At 36.1% G+C, this 16,085-nt stretch overlaps 1 protein-coding gene across 1 annotated transcript; it reads left to right on the top strand.

The window, feature by feature from the left end:
- Window positions 1-2,967: 2,967 nt before the first annotated feature.
- LOC103460921 (pyridoxal kinase) lies at window positions 2,968-15,785 on the top strand. Its single transcript, XM_008403239.3, has 11 exons — window positions 2,968-3,200; window positions 4,786-4,840; window positions 9,557-9,661; window positions 10,503-10,586; window positions 10,670-10,704; window positions 10,823-10,908; window positions 10,992-11,037; window positions 11,639-11,750; window positions 12,451-12,587; window positions 12,680-12,746; window positions 15,431-15,785. Exons 1-11 carry the CDS (start codon window positions 3,120-3,122, stop codon window positions 15,565-15,567), a joined length of 945 nt encoding a protein of 314 aa, XP_008401461.1. The 5' UTR covers window positions 2,968-3,119; the 3' UTR covers window positions 15,568-15,785.
- Window positions 15,786-16,085: the final 300 nt, after the last annotated feature.

The following is a 16,085-nucleotide window of genomic DNA, read 5'->3' as shown; positions in this document are numbered from 1 at the left end:
AACACTGTTTACAGAAAACAACCTCCTCTATTTACCAAAAGATTACTTTTTTCTTCTCCTATACATCTCATTCGTCACAGATTCTTTTTTTTTATATAGTCAAACTTTTTAAAACCTGAATAAATAAAATGGACATTATAGAAGAAAACTTGTTACTTTAACTAAAAATTCTTATTTTTGCAGTTTAAAAGTCAACATTTTGCCTCATCAAAAGTTGTTTCTATAAAGCAAATTAATACTTTTAATGTCTGTGTTTATAGTTTAATGTATTTGTTATTTATTTTCCATGTTTTTCGCCTTGTTTTGATTAAATTAATGCGTTTTTGGGTCCCGTTTCCTCTTCTGACCCTCAGTAGAGGATGCTGTAACTGCTTAACACTGACAGGGATTATTTCTCTGCGCTGTCGTCATAAACCTTAATCCTCCAATCTTCTTGGATTGTGATGCACAGGCCCATAATAGAATCATTCTGTCTTTCATATTGCAAAAAAAAAACATAATTTATTTCCAAAACGGTTGCAATTTGCAGTTTAATTTCGTTTCTGTTTTACATAAACGTCAGAGATGCATCTAGAATAAGAATAATACACTGACACACAGTAGTTATTGGTTCACAGTGAGGGAAATGTTATTAACAAGCCTCTGTGAAGGTTTTGTGCTGCAGCTGCCCTGCAGGCATGCTGCTGATGATTAACTTTCAGCTTCTCCACCTGGCTCCCTCTTTGCTCTGTGTGGCCTCTGTGCTCCTCACCCAGGTGTCGGGGGCATAAAGCTTTGTGTTCGGGTCATTCATGATCGCCTGCATGTCTTTAAAGTCTCCCCCATTTCCTACCAAGGCCTCCATTCTTTCTCTCACTGATGAAAAGCAATCAGAAGTCCAGAACACTCAGCATTGACAACTTGCAGGTTTCTTTTACCTTTTTAATATCCCAACTGTTTTTATATACTCTTTCAACAGGTTAAATAGCCTCATATGATTCAATGTTTATTTTTAAGTGGAAATTGTGAAATCACAGCTATACTCATACAATGGCTAAGTGTTTGAATAAAGGACAAAGACCAAAACACTTTCTTGCTTTTAAAGATGGTGACTTGTTTAAATAAAACTAGTTTCTTTTCTTCAAATCATGGTAATCAACTTGAAATGAACATACATAAAAAATATTCCAGTGCACTTAGAGCTCTGTGTGAGTTTTAGTTAAATTACAGTTTTTCATTGAAACGCTCATTGTACCTCTGTTCGCCTGTGCCCTCTAGTGGTCAACAGAAACATAACACGACAGATGTTGAAGCCAAAAGTTGAAGACGCGGTTACTGACATTTTTTGTTGATTGCCATCATTTTAAATGCACATCTACTATCAGATTAATATGTTAGGGTTTAAGAAAAACAATAAGAACTTTTATTATTCAAGGTTAAACAATTTTTTACATTTGTTTTTACGATGTGTCCTTGCATAACATCTACAGGATTTAAATGAGCATTTTATTTGGTGTACAACTGTATTAAAAAAATATATGTATATTTTTACAGTGGCTTGCAAAAATGTGAAACTGAAAATGGAAAGAGTATAGTATAACTGTAAGGGATAGCCATTATTCACCTAAAGTTTCAAAATGGGTGAAAAGAGCATTAATCTATGGAATAATCATGAAAAGTCTATTTACAGGATAACTGTCAGTTGTATACACATGCATATAAGTCACACAAACCATGTAGGAGTCAGAGAAACATGTGAAAGAAGGATGAAATGATTTAAAGAGTGAACGTTTTGAACTATGGAGCTACAATGAGACCAAAATCCAACTGAGAATCTTTGGCAAAACTTGAAAATTAATGTTCACAGACTCGTTTCATTCAATTTGACTGACCTTGTGCTATTTTACAAAGAAGAACCTGATTTAACAAAAGTAAATAATACTTTTACAACTCACTGCATGTTTCTGTTTTTCATCCCACCTTTTATTCTTACTTTTGAGCTATTTGCTCTTTATGTGTGCTTTTCAAAAGTTTCTTGCTAAACAGCAACTGCGTGTTTGACACTGAGGTTTCTCTGCAGGTTGCTGCATTCCTGTTTAGGAAGAAATAGCAGGAGGTTACATAACAGCCATTACTTGCTCACTGAAATATGCTGGCTGCAACTTTATTGAGTTTATTATTACTTGGAAATTATCACAAAGTGTAAGTACATACAGTCAGTGTAAATGCAAAGAATACAAAACTCATCTTGCTTATGAATATGGATTATCTTAAAAAATATACTTTGTTACTATTTTTGCAATCATTTGTGGATGAGACTGACATAAAATCACATTCAGCACATTTTATAACTATGTGAGAGGCATACTTCTTGTCTAAAAACAACTTAATCTATAAAAACATGGTGGAATGATATATGCAAATGTTTTATCTTTGAAAATTATCACATTTGCACGAGTGGTTTTTTAAAACGGAAACTGACAATCATACATGGAAATTTATGGTTGGAGGTGGTGCACTGCTAATGGTGTGTATGTTAAATGCATTTTTGTAAAGCATTTAGAAAAGTAAGGGCATGTATAAACCAATAAAATGGGATGATGTAATATGTTTTAATTATTTTGAGTTTAACAACATTTTACCATGTAAATAAACATTTAATATCCAGTCAAGACAAAGTGACTGTGGTTTGAGATTCATAAAACAGCATTTTATTAACCTTTCGTGAGGTTCGGCAGTAGAATTAGCATTCCTCTCAGACTAGTCTTAAGCTAAAGTCTCATAAGCCGTCTAGATTTATGCAAATTAAAAACTCATGTAAGACATTAACCGCTTATATAGCCTTTAACCACAACTGCGACTCGAAAATCCCCTGAACTACCGCTCGAAGAGCTCTTCTCTGCCTCGAAGCTCTCGTCTCCCACTTTTGTTTCCACTCATTGAACTCCTCACGTTAGGTGTCCGTTCAGCTGCCTGAAGAAAAAAACTGTCACAAGCAGCAGCAGCAGCATTACGGCGGCTTGTGCCCTTCAATGGTGGACTCTTCATTTGCTAACTTTCAGCGTGTCGCTCGGCTTTAAATGCTGGTTTTAGGTTGAAATCCGTCCGCAGCCTCTCTCGGGTGTTTTTAAACCACGGTAATGGAGTGTCGGGTCTTGTCTATCCAGAGTCATGTTGTCAGGGGTTACGTAGGGAACAAGTCGGCAACGTTTCCGTTACAGGTAAGAGGAAATACACCCTGCGCTCAAATATCCGTTTTACAATGAGAAAGCGTCGTGTAAAGACCCAGAGAAAGCTCTGGAGACTTAATTGGTTAGACACTATCGTGACAAATTAGATTTTAAACACGGAACTAAAGCACTGAACAAATGCACAACACAGGCCGGTTTTATAATTATGACAGGTCCTTTACTCAGTATGACACCTACAACTATAATTAATGTTATAAAGTTAATGTAGGACAAATGACTCTTCAAGATAAAGGTGATTTATTAACGTTAGATTAATTTGTATATTATTACCTGATAAAAGCATTAACCTCTAAAACTTAATTTTGTTTAGATCTCAACTGACAGACCAACACAAAGTAGTTTATTTTGTTTTGTTTTAAGAATTTGTTTTTTCAAATACAACTCTGAAAAGTGTGGAGTGCGTATTTTTACACCCTCTGAGTCATTCCTTTCGTTGCCATGGCAGCAGCAAGTATTTCTGGGTACATCTCAACCAGCTTTCCATATCTAGAGAGCTCTACATTTATTACTTTTTCCTCCTTGTAAAACAGATCAAGCTCAGCCACATTAGATTTAGACTGCCTGTCAACAGGGCTCTGTAGCAAGACCTGAGTCTTGCTACAGAATCTTGATTAGATTTAGGTGTGGACTTTGACTAGTCCGTTTTAGCACATGAATTTACTCAGCTCTGGCTGCATGTTTACGATTGTTGTATTGGTGCAAGCTGAGCCTTCTCCCTAGTCTCAGGTTTTTTACAGCCTATGACATGTTTTTGTTGTTGTTTAAATCCAAATAAAATACATCTAAATTTTCAGTCTTCACTGGACAAAATGTGAAAAAATCAAGGAATACGAGTTCTCTTGCAAATCACTCTGAAGTTATATAGACTTCAGAGTCTATATAACTATATAAGCCAGAAATTAATATTTTGGATGCAGCTTTTAGGTGCTGAACCTGACATTTTAGTTAATAAATGCTAAATTGGACTGAAAATATTTTATTCTTGTTTCTTAAGCAAATTATTTTTTTGAATTAATTATGTTTATTTAACATAAAATAGCTTGCATCATGGTGCTTATGAGCTAATTTGCAGCATGTTTCCCTAGATAGCTCTAAAAACTATTAAGAAGTGAAATGGTAATAACAATTTCAAATAATAAAACATAATATTGACTACTTATGGAAAATCATACATAAGGGGAAAAAAAGACATATATGGTTCTAGAAACATTAAAGTCTTTGAGCTCTTTAGTTTCTTGCAGCCCATCACAAATTATTTAATAATTTGTATTTATTAAATACAGTTTGAAAGGGATAACAGATGGATTCTGTATCACCATGGTGGCTAAAAACTAATATTTTCCCTATGATGTTTAACTTTAAAGAAGTCTAAATCAACTGAATGCTGTGTGTTGAGTCTTCTCCATTCACTGCCTCTCTGGGAATTACCTCTTTGTAGGAAACATAATTTGATCCTGAGGCTTACTGTTCTCACAGTTCAGTGAAATTAAGACACCGATCCAGGTCAGTGTTATTGTTCTCCGCTCTCACCGCTGCATCGTTCCTGTTTTTCCAGGTGCTGGGCTTTGAAGTGGACTCCATCAACTCTGTGCAGTTTTCCAATCACACAGGTTGGTTTTGTCTTCCCTTCACAGAGACGCTTTGCGACTTTCATCAGGGAATTAATCATTTCTGTTCAAACAAGTTACGCCCTCTTTTTTATTTTCTGTCTTCATTTTGCGCCAGCATGTCAGTGCAGTCGCTACTGTTGGCCTTTTTGTTCCAGATTTGGTTTTTCACATATGATTAGAAGGAGAAGTTAGCTAAGACGTTAGCTAAGTTCATTCTCCATCCTATGCTGATTAAAACTCACCAAATCCTCAGTGCTCATTCTTTACGCCATTAAGCATTTGGGAACAAACTACAGCTTGTCTTTGTTGTTTTGTTTTAGTCCCTTTTATAATAAATAAAAATATATTTAAGATGTCAGAACAGTACATTTGACTGTGTACCTTGAAAAAGTATTTATGTTCCTTCAACCTTTCCACATTATGTCACTACAAACTTCAATCTGTTTTATTTGGGCATGAATGTAAAGTGGAAAGTATCCACACTTTTTTCAGTGTTTCAGTTTTTTTGTTTCCGAATCTGAAAAGTGTGGAGTGCTTGGGTATTCCGATTCCCCTAGATTAAATCCAGGACAACAATCTGCCTTCAGATGTCAGCTAATTACCCCGGCTGTGCTTAATCTGTTCTCTATACGCGTTCAGCTCTCGTTGAAAAAAAATTACCTACTAAGAGGTCAATTGTAACTCTGGAGAAGCTGCAAAGAACAATAGCTCAGGTGGGAGAATCTGCTAGCAAATGTAAGCTTCTTCCTTCATGCTAAAGAAAATGCAACTCATATTTTTGTTTTCAACTTAAATACCAATGAATTAAATACAACTTTTTGTTTTTTGCATGACAGCGATGTGAAAAGGTTCAAGAGGCATTCATACTTTTCCAAAGCTGTGCTTTATTTTTTCCTTTACAGGATCTGACATGTTTGCTTAAATACAGTAAAACAAGCAAAAATGTGTTTTGCGTGAAAGTCTAGACGGTCCCACTCAGTGGTTTTTGGCTGCAGCCCACTTGTTTCCCAGAAGCCTGTTGTTGTCTGGGTCAAAATGTGGTTCAGACAACTGAAGAGAGGGACTCCAGCCATCTTAATCATAACTTACTCTCCCAAAAGCGCATGTAAAAATCGATTCTCTGCTAAAGTTATGTTTTTGCGGAGTTTCTTAACTTGTCTTTTACTAGTTTGGACTGCTATGTCCATCTTTTCTTTATTCAGGGAGGCAAACCAGTTTTCTGGCCAAACCAAAATCTTAATCCTTTCAAAGATTTTAAAAAGACGAAGGATCAATAATAAAGGATGAAAAAAAAATACAACTTTCTAAGAAAACCTGGGTTGTTTCCATTCATATCTTTTCCTAGAAAATGCATAAAGAGCTGTAGAAATCTATATATGCATTATTTTATTTTAGATTTAAAACCACAAGTTTAGACAAAATATATGATTAATGTCTGCTGCAGAGTTGATCTTTACTGTCTTACTGTCAAAGACGTGTTTGTTTTAAAGAAGTGATCTGGGTCAGGGGTTAAAGTTAATGGTTCATCTCAGAACCGCCTCCTCCTTACTTTGAAAAATGATAAAACCCCATCAAGATTTGATCCCATCAAAGAAAATCATGAAATATCTTAGCAAACGGCTGTTTATTAAGGGAAAAACTTCTCTCAGAACGTAAGTGGATTATAGCTGCATACACACTGACGGAGAATTATCAGAAATTGTTGACTGAATTGACCAGGTTTAGACTTGGGACGTCGGTTCAAAGGTGCAAATCGCCTCGTCACCTGAATCTCTGCAGCTTATTCACTTTTCTATAGCAAATCATTGAAGTTAGTTTATTTTGTCCATATTAATGGTAAAGAACAGAAGCATTTAGTTGGTTCAGCTTTATAATCCACTCTACTAGTTCATTTTAACATTTTTTTATACTATATAAGAGTTGTATATTAGTGGATATTGATAGTTATGTATTAGGATTTTTGTTTTAAATATCTGAACTACTGCCAAGACTGGAGCCATGACATTTCCTATTGTATCTCGTTTTCATTCCTCGCTGTTGTTCTTTTATTTTTAAGCAGTTATGATTCATGGTGGCAAAACCTTAAACTGCTGCTGCACCAGTTACTCAGCAGGTTGTTGCTAGGTAACCGAAGAGAGAGAGAGAGGTAGCTAATTCCACCAACATTTTGTTAGCTAGCTGTGAGAGGTTAAGCATCCAAAGCCTTTCCTCTGCCTACATCTCCCAGAATGCTGTGCAGTTCGGGAACGGAGTTCAATGAATATTCAATATATTAAATATTTGATTAGATTTATTATCTGATATAATATAACTCGTCTAAGCATAGATGACTTAAAGACACCTAGCCAAACACAGAAACAACTGATCTGATTGGATACAAAAATCATTTCCAGAATTCCTTGTGTTGGTTGGAAAGGACTAAAAAAGAAACATCAGCCTGGTTTTAAGTTGCTGTTAGCTTGACTGAAATGCTAATTGTTTACAATGACCACATAATTGCACAATTTAACATTTCGAAAATAAATTTGCTCAATGAAAGCATGGAAATTTCGAACAAGCTCGTTTTTCAATCAAACGTTTTGGTGCTACAAGGAGAGGATTTTTGGCTGTATCAAAATTGGTTCACTTCCGATCGAGATGTTGCCAGTTGTGCAAACCACAAAATAAAAATATCCATACACTTTATGAATATGGATTATCTTAAAAAACATGTTATGATTTTTGCAATCATTTGTGGATGAGACTGACATAAAATCACAATCAGCACATTTTATAACTATGTGAGAGGCATACTTCTTGTCTAAAAGCAACTTAATCTATAAAAACATGGTGGAATGATATATGCAAATGTTTTATCTTTGAAAATTATCACATTTGCATGAGTAGTTTTTTTAAACGGAAACTGACAATCATACATGGAAATTTATGGTTGGAGACGGTGCACCGCTAATGATGTGCATATTAAACACATTTTTGTAAAGCACTTAGAAAAGTAAGGGCATGTATGAACCAATAAAATTGGATGTCTTAATATGTTTAATTATTTTGAGTTTAACAACATTTTACCATGTAAATAATCATTTAATATCCAGTCGAGACAAAGTGACTGTGGTTTGAGATTCATAAAACAGCATTTTATTAACCTTTCGTGAGGTTCGACAGTAGAATTAGCATTCCTCTCAGACTAGTCTTAAGCTTAAGTCTCAGCTTAAATTGCTGTCAAGCTAACAGCAATTTATGCTAATTAATTGCTGTTAGCTTGACTGAAATACTAATTGTTTACAATGACCACATAATTGCACAATTTAACATTTTGAAAAGGAATTCGCTCATTGAAAGCATGGAAATTTCGAACAAACTGGTTTTTCAATTAAAGGTTTTGGTGCTACGATGAGATGATTTTGTTTCTGTATCAAAATTGGTTTATTTCCGATCAACAACGAGACGTTGCCAGTTTTACAAACCACAAAGAAGACGACAACAGGAACTAACTGGAGGATCATTTCGCAGCATTGTTCCGTATTAACGTGTGATTCTAATTGCGTTTCTTATTTAATGAAAATTGTGTTTTTTATTCTTCTTCGACCTTACTGGAAAATTTACAAAGTTTACACTCATTTGTAATGGAAACGCAGCTACAGATTCTCTAAAACAAGGATCTCTCTGACTTCCCTGCAAGTAATATGTTGACTGCTCATAAATAGTTCACACAACCCCACTCAACTCTACTCTTCATCTATCAAACATTTGTGGCTGTTCAGATTAACATTTTTCTTTTGCGTTCATGCCTGAATTAGATTTTTTCAGGTTTCACCTGGGTTTTGAATACTAGTGTCACGAGCTGAAAAAAAAGGGTGGAGTTAAGTTTAGGGAATTTAAAGATAGTTTTAGGAGGAGTTCTTCATTTCAAAGGTCCACCATTTTCTTTTCTTTTAACCGGCGCAGCCTCGTGGGGAACAATGCATTGCTCTCCATTTCCCACAGATATCTAGTGCCTTCGGGACCCAGTTTGGCTGTAAAAACGTTGCTCAGAGCCACATGAAGGAAAACAAAAGCCTGATGAAGCGAGAAGGACACATGCAGAGATGATGGGATTATTTTCTGAGCTGCATGTGCTAAAATATGTGGAGAATGTGCTTCCTTCAAAGGATTTAGAGACATTTACATTGGAATTACTTGAAGTAAAATCAACATCGGTTCCTTGGAAAAACGAAGCTCTCGTGTTTTGAAGCTTTCATGTAAACTAATGAGCTGTGATCTTTGCGTCCAGTTCTTCATGGTATGTGTAAACATTGTGAAGCACAGCACATGTTTTGCTGTGAGTTTCCTTATAGAGTTGATTTATTGGCTCAGTGTTGAGCTTCGTGTGCAGGATGCCAAGTTCATGTCTTTGTGTGTCTGTTTTGTCCCCGAACATTTGCAATCAGAACAGCTTCTTCTGTTTTGTTGAAGGTTAGGGGTGAGCAGGAAACAAAGGAAAAGCAGAACTGGTTTCCAGACAACAACGTTCCCATTCAGTCGGTGCTGAGGCCCCGTTTGGCCCTGGAAGACTAAACACGCAGGACACTCAATTAAAATGTTTTCATCTGCTTTTACCAAATCCTGTAGGCCTCATTCGGCTAAAAAAACAGAAATAAGTTTGTTTTTGGATATTTTTTCAGCTGTAGGCTGTTTCTTCCTTAAAACAACAACCTGACCTTTGACCTCTCTGCTCAGGCTACGCCCACTGGAAGGGACAGGTGCTGACCGCGGAGGAGCTGAATGTGCTGTACGACGGAATCAAGCTTAATAAAGTGAACCAGTACGATTACATTCTCACAGGTGGGTTTAAAATAACAATTTGAAGCATAAAATGTGTTTTTGTTTATAGCTGCTAATCATTGCAAAGTGGAAGGAACAGTAGAAGGAAAATGTCAGTGGAAACAGACATTTTTTTTCCATAAATCTGAGTTTGAGTTGTTTTTGCAGGAAGACAGGTGAGCATAACCAAAACAACCTGCAGCTTTAGCTGTAGATAAATGTGGTTTTAACAAATGCCACGTCTCTGTATTTATTTCCAGCGAGCGCAAAAGCTAAATTTAAATGCTTTTACCAGCTACTAATCTGATGTTTGTGGTAAATATTTTTTCTTGGCCTAATCTTTTTGTGGTTTCTGAATAAATCATCTTAGAAACTTAAACCAGATAAAAGCAGTCTGATTATGGCACTCTATGACTTTATCTTGATCTCTGCAGCAAACACTGCTGATATTAACTTATCAGCAAAGTGATAAGCAAAGTGATTGCCAATTAAACGTCTGATACAGTTCATAAACCTTTGTGTGCATTAGCATGGGAGTAGCTCTTAAAAACGTGATTTTACTCATCAATAATATATGTTTCTGATGATAAAATTTGTTTATTTTAGCCATTTTTGAAGTGAACATTGTCATTTGGCAATTTCAAATTTGCTTAATTTTACTAGTTATTATTATTTTTTTTTATTCACCTTGTATGTAGTAAAATGGTTGCTCTCTGTCGCTTTTCCTTTCGCCACTGTTTCATCTTATTATGTAGATGACAAACAGCTGAGTTATAGTCTGTATAAATATTAAGCTTTAACATATAAATGCTTAAAGCAGTCAGATTGACATAATACATTTTTTTATGTGTTTTTCCCTAAGGGTACAGCAGAGACACGTCCTTCCTGGAGGTGGTGGTTGACATCATCCAGGAGCTAAAGAAGGCAAACCCCAGCCTGGTGTATGGTGGGCAACATTTTCCACTTCAAAACAGTAAAACTGATGTTTTATTTTTTATTACCTGATGACAAATATTGTCTTTATTTCAGTTTGTGATCCTGTTATGGGAGACCAAGGTGCTATGGTACGAAGCCTTTAGCAAATGTCCATGCTCCTTTTTTTCATTGAAATATAAGAAATCTGACAAACTCCGTGAAATGTAATGATGATTGTTAAAAATACTTTCTGTTTGTGTTTGTCAGTACGTCCCAGAGAACCTGCTGCCTGTCTATAAGAACAAAGTAGTGCCTTTGTCGGATATTCTCACCCCGAACCAGTTTGAAGCGGAGTAAGTTCATTTTAATCTGTTACCACAGAGCAAACGGTGACACACGTTTCCTAAGTGAGACGTCTGGTTTTCTGCTCCATCAGATTGTTAACTGGGAGGAAAATAAACACAGAAGACGAAGCTGTTCAGGTGAGAATCCTCAAAGTAGCACAACTTCAACAGATATTTACTCACATAAAAAGGTAAAAAATAGCCAGAAATTACTCAATTAAGAGTAAAGTATTTGGTAAAATGTTTACTCAAGTACTGAGCAACTTATCAAATTATCAGTCATTTAATATTTAAAATTTACATAACCAGAAGGAACAAAATATACAGTTTAATGGAGGTTTTGGTATTTTAAAAACTAAAATGACAATAATTCATATAAGTAACAAAATCGGGTAAAAGAAAACCTTTCCAGAGTTTCAGTTTCTTTCAATAAAAAACTTATAAAATTTTAACAAGAACTGCAGCTGTGAGTGTCTGAGTCTGGTGAATCTTTGGTTAAAACGCATTTGTTTTTCACTCAGTGGGTAGAAAATCCAGAGATTTTACTCAAGTAAGAGTAGAAATACTTCATAATAAAATTACTGAAGTAAAAGTAAAAAGTACAGTATAGTAAAACAAGTCCTTAAAGTAAATTAAAGTTACTAAAGTAAATGTGACTGAGTAAATGTAGCTAGTTACTACCTGACTCTGAGTGTCCTCAGCATTTTCTCTTTGCTGTATTTGTGTTTCTGTCCTGCAGGTGATGGACTTGCTTCATGAAATGGGTCCTGACACGGTCGTCCTCACCAGCACCGATCTGCCCTCTAGACAGGGAGACCAGTTCCTGGTGGCACTGGGGAGCCAGAAAATAAGTAAAGTTTTTAATCAGTTCTGTCTTTCACATAAAACACAACAAGAAAATTTTGTTCTGAACATTTTTGACAATATATTGATCAATGTTCCACTTACTGCTAATCAAAGTCAAGTCTAAGCATGTGGGGGACTTTAGCCTCGATCTGAAGGAACTCAGTGTTTCGGCTAGTTTGCAGTTTTCTTCCAGCCTGAAAACTGAAGTTATTTTCTTTGGACCTAAAAAGGAACGAACCAGAATCAACACTCAGCTTCATTTATTACAACTAAAAACCAGAAATCAGGCCTGAAATCTGGGAGTAGTGAATGGACTCTGACCTGAACCTTCAGAGCCACATAAAGGCAGTCATGAAGTCGGCCTTCTACTACCTGAAGAACATTAGAGGACTGATGTCTCAGCGAGATCTAGAGAAACTCATCCATGCGTTTATCTTTAGTTGCATTGATCACTGCAACAGTGTCTAAATCAGTCCTCCAGCTGCAGCTGACCCAAAACGCAGCTGCTGGTGTTCTGACTAAAACTAGGAAGATTGAGCTCATCACCCCAGTTTTAAAGTCCCTATACACTGGCTCCCTGTAGCTCAGAGAAAAGGCTTTAAAATACTGTTAGTTTATAAATCACTGAATGGTTTACCACCCCAATACATTAAAGATCTTGTTCCAGGTTTGTTGTTGCTCATCAGAACCCTGTGTCCTCCTCAGGGAAACCCGATGGGACCAGCACCAATCAAAGGATCTGCCTGGACATCCCTAAAGTCAACGCCGTGTTTGTGGGGACGGGCGACCTGTTTGCTGCCATGCTGCTCGCCTGGACTCACCATCACCCCAACGACCTGAAGGTACCAATCGTTTTCAGTGAAATACTCCTGAGTCCTGACTGCATCCAGTAAAGAGCGTCTTGGTGTAACACGGATGTGCTTTGACTCTTCAGACTGCCTGTGAAAAAACGGTTTCAGTGATGCACCACGTCATCAAGAGGACCATCACTTACGCCGTTGGTAGGGTTTGTTTTTGTTTCTTCAGGCTTTCTGTTTGTCTCCAAGCTGCTTCCTGAACAAAGCCAGGGATTATTTTAACTCCAGTAAAATACAACTGGCTCTAAATGTTGAAGAAGAAACAGTAGTGCTGTTAATTTTAGACAAATTAGTAGTTTGTGTGTTTGATTCTGATTTATATTATACAAACTTCAGTTTTTTTATTGAGATTTTATGTGATAGAGTAGCACAGAACTGAGTGTTAAAGGAGTTCTTTCTCTGGAATATGAGTGAATACTTTTCTTTAAGTTACAGCTGCACATTAGCTTTGTATATCTAGAGAATTACATTTTTGCCCATTTTTCTTTGCAAAATGTCTCAGCATTAGTTGGTTTGAATGGGATGTGTCTGGAAATCTGAATGGAAATTAACCTCTTGAATTTAGCTAATCTTTTCTGTCTCTGCTTAAGAAAAGGATTCCCACAGCATGATGCTGCCATCACATCCAGTACCCTTTTTGTTTCTGGATCTCTTTGCTATGATCAATGCTCTGTTTGTCCAGTTGGTCAGTTTGCAGCTATTGAACAGTGATTATCAAAACTTGAATGTTTTGTTGTTTTTTAATAACTTTTTAATGAGGTAATCCTGCTTTAAACTTCTCCATGATTTTATTCCCGACCTGTTCAGTGTTTCTTAATCTTGATTTGACCGTTTGATCACTAATATTCTCCAAAACAACTGCATTCATACAACCGATTAAATATTTAACCAGACTAATCGCGCTGTGACTAATCACTGTGTTTAACTTTGTAAGTAGGTCTGCTGTCACAATAACACATTTTGCTGAACGATAAATTGACCCAGGAGTTAAAATATTGTTGTTCTGAGTCCATATTGAAGCAGCATCATGTTAATGGCATAATAATGAAGGAACGCTTCCTCAAAGATCGATAAACTTTACATTTTAATGAACATTTAACACTGCAACTGGAGACATTTTAAATATCCAGAATAAATAAGCAAAAGAACAGAAGGAGCAAATAAAGTGATTTATGAATTCTCTGTAAACAAAGTTGTCCTTTAAACAAAAAGTTTTAGTCGAGACTAAAACACCAAACTGAAGACTTTTATTATCCATTTTAAAAAAAATTCTCGTAGGAGAAAAAATTATAAATCGTACAAATACAAATTATTTTGCTCTTTTTCATTTATCTTGCAATTAAATGATTTATTGCTTGTTGCGACAGTCCTATTTGCAAGCTTTAAATGTTTTCAAAAACTTGCATATAATTTGCTTATAAATGTCCAAACGTGCACATGGAAATGTTTTCATATTCAGGTTTACAAGAAGTAATTTTAAATTTTCAGACTTTAATTTAGAAATAACTATGAGCTGCTTGAGCTTCGGTTGGAGGATAATTTATCATTGCTGTATGTATCAAACATCCAAACTTGGTTTTTCCATCATGGTGTTTTTTTAAAGTGAAATTTGATGCTGAAAACGGCGCTTCTTTTCACTCACATTTACGACTCTGTGCATTGCTGACCGCAGTATAAGGCCGTGTAGCGCGCCACATGAGAGAGGCTTTTAGCTCGCAATCGGTAATACGATTAATCTGCATTATCTAATATTAACACCTTATACTTCTTAGATTAATTGCAAAGTCATAATTGATACTGAGAATAAATGACCTTATTTTGTATGTAATTTTATGACTTTCTAAAGCAAATTGCACTGAATTTTAATGAGCATCTGAGTAAAGAGTTTAAATGTACATCATGATTTTCCAGTTTTAATTGTGAAACGTTAATATTTTCCTTTAACTCCACAGTTATGCTCTATTTTATGTTGGTCTCTTAAAAACAAATCCAGCTAAAGGTTTTGGTTTTGATGTGACAAAATGTGAAAAAGCTCCAGATGGATTTATTATTTTGCAAATGAAAACTACAAAGAGTCAAAAGGTTTTCAGTGAAAATTTATATTTATATACTCTCTTTTAGTATGTATGTATCCTCTTTGTCACGTGTCAAACTCGAGGACCGCGGGCCAAATCCAGCCTGCCACAGCTTTTTATGTGGCTCTCTACATTCTAGACTAAACACTAATTGGGCTTAAATATAATTTTATTAATCATATCAATGCAGTTTTTCTGTTTACTGCCAAATTATATCAATCAGTTTTTTGCAAATTATCATGGAAATTCACACAAATTCAACAAATACCTCCACTTTTTTTGCACTAATACATAATTGGTAGTTTATAACAGATTTCTACTAAACAGCTACCTGAGCTTTAACTAATGTCAGCGAATAATAAAGTTGCGTTTACTGATATAAATAAGCACAAATCTTTCCAAAATAGAACCACAAACAATTAGATTTTTTTTTTTGCAAAAACTCACAAAAAGAATTGTGAAATCCTGGAAGGACTGAAAAGATGTTCAATAATATTTAATTTTAAGAATTAATTGGTATTTTAAGTTTGTGAACGGGTTTTACCAATACATTCTGGCACAACCGGCCCTGTAAGAGGATTTATGATCTTGATTTGGCCCAAAACAAAAATGAGTTTCACCCCCCGTGTCTGTGTACATTTTATTTTATTAGATTTCTTAAACTGGGACTTGAGTCTGAATTTTGTACCACAAACATGCAGATGTGAGGATAACAGTCCTTGAGTCCTGACCGTGTGTCCGCCTGTCCTGCAGAGACGGCTGGTCCTGGGAAGAAGCCCAGCCCGGCCCAGCTGGAGCTGCGGATGGTCCAGAGCAAAGCGGACATCGAGAACCCTGCCATCGTCGTAGAAGCGAACGTCTTAGACAAGTCTCCGGACCAAAAGCAGTAGACCACCTGTGAAGCATTTCACCAAGCGTTGGTATGATTCCAGTCGCTCAGCCGGATGCGCGTCAGACTCGCTCATCTCTGACAGCATTCGTGTCTCTGCCTTACAAAACCTCTGAGAGTTCAGCAGGATGTGTGGTGTGTAAACACTCTGGTTGCACTGCCGTGTGTTCACTGTTACGGTCCATGTAGATGCCCCTCACTTCTAACAAAAAAACAGAATACCTGAGTTAAAAAATGTCTTAGAATAGTAAAAGTGAGTCCTTTCTGTAACACAACTCATTCCAGTTCTTCTGAAAAGAAAGCCAGTGTTTGCATGAAAATGCATCTTGTCTGTCTGGACTCATCAGGACTAGTCACAAATACGTAGAAGCACAACAGCCTCCTGTTTGTAACGATATTCAGTAAACTATTATCACATCATGAACTTAGAAAACTGCTCAGATTTGCGATTCCAAAATGTTGAACATCTTATGCAACTAACCCAAACATGGTCTAGTTTTACTAACACTGTTAATTCGA

Source organism: Poecilia reticulata, chromosome 2, assembly GCF_904066995.2.
Source record: "Poecilia reticulata chromosome 2, P_reticulata-male-v2, whole genome shotgun sequence".
NCBI classification, from domain to species: Eukaryota; Metazoa; Chordata; class Actinopteri; order Cyprinodontiformes; family Poeciliidae; genus Poecilia; species Poecilia reticulata.
This window is presented reverse-complemented; position numbering and strand designations above follow the sequence as displayed.